Below are 7,574 nucleotides of genomic sequence, written 5' to 3' on the forward strand. Positions count from 1 at the left end.
AAATCACTTATTCAAATGGAACTCAAATATGTTCCGTTGTGATGTCACAGTATGATGTCACAGTATGATGTCATAATCAAACATTCTAGAACATTTGTTTATCTTTCAACAATTCTCTCAGAAGATCTCACTTGTTGTTTCCGGCTACTTCTCTGTAAGCTTGAATATATACTGTAGATACAATTTAAAAATCCCCACATGGAAAAGGAAACAATGTCCTGTACAATCCTTAATGAACTGCGTCTGGAGGGAAGATTCTGTGATGTGGTTATTAAAGTCAACAGCACTGAGTTTAACGCCCACAAGGCAATCCTGTGTGGCTGCAGCGCCTATTTCAGGTAAGTTTAGCTTGGTTCAGGTTAGCTTGGTTCAGGTTAACTTGGTTAGTAAAAAGATGCTATACTGTATGTCTACTGTAAAAAGATACTATACTGTACGTCTACTGTAAAAAGATACTATACTGTACGTCTACTGTAAAAATATACTATACTGTACGTCTACTGTAAAAATATACTATACTGTACGTCTACTGTAAAAAGATAGTATACTGTACTTCTACTGTGAAAATATATTATACTTCTACTGTGCTAAGACCCTATACACACAGGACAGAATGTTGCTTACTGTTTACTCATCAGATATCTCTATACTCTGCATCCCACAGAACCCTCTTCACTCACTGGAGCGACTCAGAGAAACCAGTCTACACTATCCCTGGGGTGTCCGCGGCTATGATGCAGCTCATCATAGAGTACGCCTACACACGCTTTGTGCCAGTGACAGCAGAGAACGTGGAAGAGCTTCTGGCGGCTGCAGACCAGCTTCTCGTCACTGGCATAGTAGGAGCGTGCTGTGACTTCCTAGAAGGCCAGCTGTCTCTGGAAAATTGTGTCAGCATCTGGAGGTTCACGGACATCTACTGCTGCCCTGACCTGAGGCGCAAGGCCCATCTCTTCATCGTGTGTCACTTTGAGGAGATTCTGCGTGTCTCACAGGAGTTTGTGGAGCTGTCCCTGCAGCAACTGGTGGACATCATCGAGAGGGATGATCTAAACGTGAAGAACGAGGAGACTGTGTTCGAAGCCATCCTCCGTTGGATCGACCACTCCTGTGAGGAGCGTAAAACACACATCCCTTTGCTGCTGCCCAAGGTAACTAATTGTATTACTGTGCATTGCATTAACACAACACTAGGTTCCCTAGTACAGTGGTTCTCAAACATTTGGGTCCAAACTGTTCCCTAGCAACAGAATTCCAGTGAAACAGTCTACAACCGCTGTCTAAGTTGTACCCACTGTCTGCTTGTCTCTTCCCAGGTTCGCATGGGATTGATGAGGCCTGACTACTTCCATAACAACGTCCAGAACAACCCTGTGGTGAGGGACAGCCAAGACTGCAGGCCCGTTATCCTCAGCGTCCTGAACCCCCCTGGGTCTGACAGGCTCCCAAACCCCCTGACGTGCCCACGCCTGCCCCAGGAGGTCCTATTGGCCATCGGAGGCATTAGTGGCGGCAGCCTGACCAATGGCATGGAGGCTTACGATATCCGAGCCGGTGGATGGATGGACGTTGAGGCGGACGTTGAGGCGGAGAGTCCCCGGGCCTACCATGACATCGCTTATCTCCACGGTCTGGTCTACTGCGTCGGCGGCAGAAATGGTGTAGAGTATTTCAGCAGTGTGCGCAGGTTCAACCCCGTCACTCGTAGCTGGCTGCAGGCGGCTCCCATGCACTCACGCCGCTGTTACGTCAGCGTGGTCGCGTTGGGCGGCTGTATCTATGCCATGGGAGGGTTCGACGGACACGTGCAACTGAACACCGCAGAGTGCTACGAGCCTGAAACCAACCAGTGGACAGTGATTTCACCCATGCTGGAGCACAGGAGCGACGCCGGCGCCGCAGCCCTCCATGGCAAGGTGGGTGGAACTGAGGAACACACGTGTGGTGAATGATACTAAGCGATTGGTATCATTCAGAATCAGAAATCATAAATGTCTGTATTGCCAAGTAAGCTTGCACAGACAAGGAATTTGTCTTGGTCCTTTGGTGCATCAACATTAACAGACAATTAAAGTAGAATGAAATAAAATCGAATATATAAACTAAATTAGAATATTCTTTCTTATTACAGGTTTACATCTGTGGTGGCTTCAACGGGGCGGAGTGTCTGCTCACAGCTGAGTGCTACAGCCCAGACACCAACCAGTGGACACTGATCGCCCCCATGAGCAGCAGGCGTCAAGGAGTGGGAGTCGCTGCGTACGGAGGTCAAGTCTATGTGGTAGGTGCACATGGAGACAAATGCTTTATACTAGATATTTTTATAGATATGTATCATTTGACTTGCAATGCTGCTGTGATGCCCTCATTTCCCTAAGTGGATTAATAACGTGTCTGCCTGCCTGTCTACCTGAGACACACACTAAAGCATTCCTCTCATGTGTCCTGTCCTCAGGTGGGAGGGATAGACGGTGAAAAACGCCTGGATAGCGCGGAGGCCTACAGCCCCTTGACTGACTCCTGGCGCGCCCTGCCCACCATGCACACCCCCCGCAGCAAATTTGGCATCGGGGTGTTGGATGACCTGCTCTTCGTGGTCGGAGGCTTTAGTGGCTTCTATGGCTTGAACACCACCTCCAACGTGGAGCGCTACGACCAGAGCAGCGACAGGTGGACTGTAGCCAAGGACATGAAGATCCGCCGCAGTGCCCTAAGCTGCTGCATAATGCATGGCCTGCCTAATATGAGCCAGTACGTCGCTCCCCGTGGCGCCCTGCAGTGACCCCTGGAGGAGGAGGAAGAGGAGGCAGCGGGGGGATCCATCTAAGAACCGTAAACATGTATTAGACCAGTCCAAAAGAAATCCTAATAAATGAATAAATTACTATCAGCCAAAGGTGGTGACGTTTCTTTCTTCTAGTAATTCTGACAATATCTGTTTTTGGTTTGTGTAATGCACATAATATGGGCACTTTTATACATATGGTTGAGCCTGTTAGGAATTGCACCTCCAACCCAAGCAGATTGCAGATCACTCTCTCTATATGGAGGCTACCATCTCTCCTCACTGATACTGGACACCTGACCAACACACACTTGTCTTTGACACGCTGCTGGGAGGAGCCAGAATCGGTCTGGGAACCTTCCAATTACCAGACGAACACTCTGCCTCCTGATCCACTGTCGCCCCATGAAGTCAAGTCAAGTCAAGAGTTTTATTTGTCACGGCATACAAGTATACAATGAAATGCGGGTGGTCTTGCCTGCAACGATGTGCAATACAGTAGTAACAACATATAGTAGAATCCAATAAAACAACATTGTGCAATAAACATATAATAGAATCCAATAAACAACATTGGGCAATAAACAGGTAACATAGTAAGGCATATCGGTATTTGTACATAAGTTATTTACAGAGCATTGAGGACATGCTAGGTCCTTTGGTAGTGCATATACACTGTTACTGTTACTATACTATTTTTAAAGTGACCTTTCCTTAGTGGCCATAAGTGTGGGCGTGTGCAGCATGAGTGTGTGCTTGCTCATGTTAAAGTGGCTGCTAGTGTGCAAGCGTGTACAGCGTGCGTGTCGTGTGTGTGCTCATGTGTGTTTGTGTGTAGAGAGTTCAGTCTTCAAGGCTCTGATGGCCTGGGGGAAGAAGCTGAGCCGAAGTCTCTCTGTCCTAGTAGCTGGGGTTCGCAGGCGTCTGCCTGACCTCAGCAGCTGGAACAGGCTGTTGTTGGGGTGGTGAGGGTCTTTCATTATTCTGCAGGCTCTGGATTTGCACCTCCAGGGCCCTGTTTCTTGTACCTGGTTCAACTAAGTCGATCAAGATGTCATTATCCAGCTTCAGTTAACCCGATGTTCGAAGCCGGGATTTTCCTGTTCCTCGAAGGTGGATTCAGTCTCGTTAACTCAAGCCAGACTTGCGACTCAGGCTAAATGCGCGCGGCCGCTTCAGGCGAAAAGCCAGCACGTATCGATGGCAGAGATCCTGATTCTCTAACGGCATTGATTGATTAATTGATTTAAAACTTTATTGACAGATTGCAATACGGCTCAATCGCCTCGCCGACAAGTTAAATGCGTTATCTATAGGCTAATTTTAAGTCCCTCATTACCTCAATCAATCAGATTATATTTCTTTAAACTTGCCTGCTGGATTGAATAATCAAATGAGATCTTGCTAGCAAAAATAATTAGTTAAACTTATACAGAATTACGATACGGCTCTCTTACCCATTGATTGATGTATAGTCGATCTTTAACTTATCTCCAATGTGGTCTAACGGGTTGTTGTTTTGACTATCACGCAGACGACCGGGGTTCGAGACCCTAGTCTTTTCCTTCTTTTTGCAATATAGGAATAATTCAATTTGGTGCACGTTGAGAGCTATATAAAGAATGACATCCTCAATGCATGTAGATTTATAATATTTTAACTTAAAACCAGGCTACTTTGGCGTATAATCATTAATATTATATTCAAAAAAATCATATTGGAAACACCGGGTTTTGAACCCCGGTCGCTGGGTTGGCAGGCTTGAGCACTACCGCTGCACCACTGTGCCAGATGGGATAAATTCATTGTTTATACATTAATGAACGAGAGACCCGTGTTTAGAATATCCTTTGTTTTGAATGAAGTTTATCTCTTTATCCTCATTCATTAATGTGACGTCAACGGCTCATTCAATTTCTCAAATCCGTCAAACAGCGCATCTCATCAGACATCTTAATCCCAGTTACAATTAAAATAACCACATAATGTGTACATCGCACGAGCGAGCGCCACGGTATATATAACGTGCATTATTTAGGACAAAGTGAATTTAGTATCAGCATTTTGGGTCTATTTTACATTTCAAAAGCCCCCTCTGGAAGAATGGAGCACAAAAACGTAATTCAGAATGGTATAATGCAGATCGTAGACTGTGGGAATAGTTTCAGGAAACGGGCTGTCACTTCTTTGCGGGGGCGTGGCGATGGTTCAGGCTAACTTGAACTTAAACTCTGCTTTCGACCAGGCTCAAACTTTTGGATCTGTTGTCATGGTGATTTGGAAAATCCACGTACGGGGAACCGGAAAGTCCGGCTAACTCAGTTATCCAGTTAAAGTTATCCGGCTAACTCAGTTATCCAGGTACAAGGAACGGGGCCCAGGTCTCTCAGGCCTTACCAACAATGTTTTTGCTAACATACCAAATACACCGGACGTTGTTTTTGTTGACACCAGCCACAGGGAGGTGCTGGTCATAGAAGTAGGCTGTACCTTTGATCTGTACATGGACCAGGCCTTCCGGGACAAGTATATCAAATACCAACCACTGCTCAGTGTGATGGCTGACCTTGGGTAGAGGTGTAGATATAGTGTACTTGTGTTCGGAAGTCTTGGCCATGTACACAAATGCACCATGACCGGTCTGAGAATTGCTGCAATGTCTAAAAGAAAAGCCAAACAAATTGCCAAATATTGCTCTGTCTCAGCTATTATTGGCAGCTTAGCCACGTGGAGAAGGAGGTGCTATGTGTACCCTTAAGTGTTCAGTGCTGCTTGGCCCCCGATACATTTGATTCTCTGTTTATGTAATATAATTTGTGGAACCAAATAAAGTATTAAAATGTGTGTGTGTGTGTGCGTGTGTGCGTGTGTGTGTGTGTGTGTGTGTGTGTGTGTGTGTGTGTGTGTGTGTGTGTGTGTGTGTGTGTGTGTGTGTGTGTATATTTTTCAGAAGAAGGGTTTTTCAGCAGAGCAGTGTACCTCTGTGACAAACCAGGTGTTTGTATTCTGGGAGTATGCGTGCAAGTTACACTCACTCTCTGATTAGTAGCAGTGGGAGCATCCAGAGAGAGAGAGAGAGAGAGAGAGAAAGAGAGAGAGAGAGAGAGAGAGAGAGAGAGAGAGAGAGAGAGAGAGAGAAAATAGAGAGAGAGAATAGAGAGAGAGAGAGAGAGAGAGAGAGAGAGAGAGAGAGAGAGAGAGAGAGAGAGAGAGAGAGAGAGAGAGAGAGAAAGAAAGAGAAAATAGAGAGAGAGAGAATAGAGAGAGAGAATAGAGAGAGAGAGAGAATAGAGGAAAGGTCGAAATGCCTGCAGAAAATGGAAACGGTGAGAAGGGAGGGAAAAAAAGAAAGAAAGTGTCCTCTCCTCCCTCTCACTCCCGCCCCCTTTCATGGTCCACGACTGCGCTCCCAAACAAGGTGAGCGGGCTCTCTCCTGCTCAATAATTTACATGCAGGAAACCCTCATCAAGGGAGCCGCCAATCAGAAACCTCCAGGGGGAAATTACGACGCGTGATTGGCTATTCTGTATCTCCTGTGGTTTTTTTTTTCGTCCTTTTTTTTATTGATACTGTATGGAGTCATTAGCAATGCAGATCTGTGCGAGCCACGCAACACACAGCAACAAAGACAGGATGAAGACCAAGTCATAACCTATATCCTCTGTTCCTCCTCCTCCTTTACCTTTACTGTACCTCCTTCCATTGTCCCTTATTTGTATCACCTTTTCTTTCTCTTCACCTGAGGGAGTCGGCCATGGAGGCGTGCGCAACATATGGCATGGAGAATAATGTGCGTGTGCGCATGTGTCTCTGTGTTTGTGTGTGAGTAGGCGGGTGGATCAGGTGAGACCGCTCCACGGTATCGGATGACCCTGGAGCCACCCCGCCCCCCCCCCCCCCCCCCCCGCTGGGTGGCTCCAGAGATAGAAACCAGACATCTGGAACTCCTAGAGCGCTAACCGCTCACGTCACCGCGACAGCTTTCTCTTTCTCTCACCCCCCGTCTCTCTCACAGCAGCGCAGACTATAATAACTTCCCGGCTAAGTAACGGAGAGGAGAGGATTTGGGGCCGTCGCCAGATCTCACCGGGCCACCGTGTCGCTAAAGACGTGTGCGATCAGGATGGTTGTCGCCGTGATTCATTCTCCTGATTTATGTAACTCTCTAGTCTCCGTCCTCTGCTCGTGTCTCTTCCCGTACCAATAACCTCGCACGCACGCACGCGCACACGCACGCACGCACACACACACACAACGCACACACACACACACAGAGAGAGGAGAAATTGAATGAATAAAACAGCCATGCTGATTTAAATATACATTCTTGAATGGTGTGTTTGTTTAGAGGGGGGTGGGGGGGGGGCTGTAAAACCTTAAAACGGCTGTGGAATGTTAATCATCATGACAAATTATGGTTGGTTTGATCAAAGATAATTCAAGAGTAGAAAAGGAGATTGGTCACAAATGGAAAATCAGATGACGGACATGCAGTGTGATGTATGAGGCCATTATTATTCCACACGGATCTGTACATCTGTGTGGAGAGCTGTGTAACTGTATCTCAATCTACAGTACCTACAGATCAGTGTACACAGTTACAGATCAGTGTACACATTTACAGATCTGTGTACACATTTACAGATCAGTGTACACATTTACAGATCAGTGTACACATTTACAGACCTGTGTACACATTTACAGATCAGCGTACACATTTACAGATCAGCGTACACATTTACAGATCAGCGTACACATTTACAGATCAGTGTACACATTTACAGATCA

General features: G+C 46.4%; 1 protein-coding gene across 1 annotated transcript; it reads left to right on the top strand.

Annotated features, from left to right (window-relative positions):
* Positions 1-1,441: 1,441 nt before the first annotated feature.
* On the top strand, positions 1,442-6,629 carry LOC311247750 (uncharacterized protein; the record flags this gene model as incomplete). Its single annotated transcript, XM_084338753.1, has 4 exons — positions 1,442-1,916; positions 2,132-2,281; positions 2,456-2,641; positions 6,617-6,629. Coding segments are annotated over 4 exons (824 nt in total), but the record flags the coding sequence as incomplete, so codon positions are not given.
* Positions 6,630-7,574: the final 945 nt, after the last annotated feature.

Source organism: Notolepis coatsorum, assembly GCF_963971535.1.
Source record: "Notolepis coatsorum genome assembly, contig: SCAFFOLD_1718, whole genome shotgun sequence".
NCBI classification, from domain to species: domain Eukaryota; kingdom Metazoa; phylum Chordata; class Actinopteri; order Aulopiformes; family Paralepididae; genus Notolepis; species Notolepis coatsorum.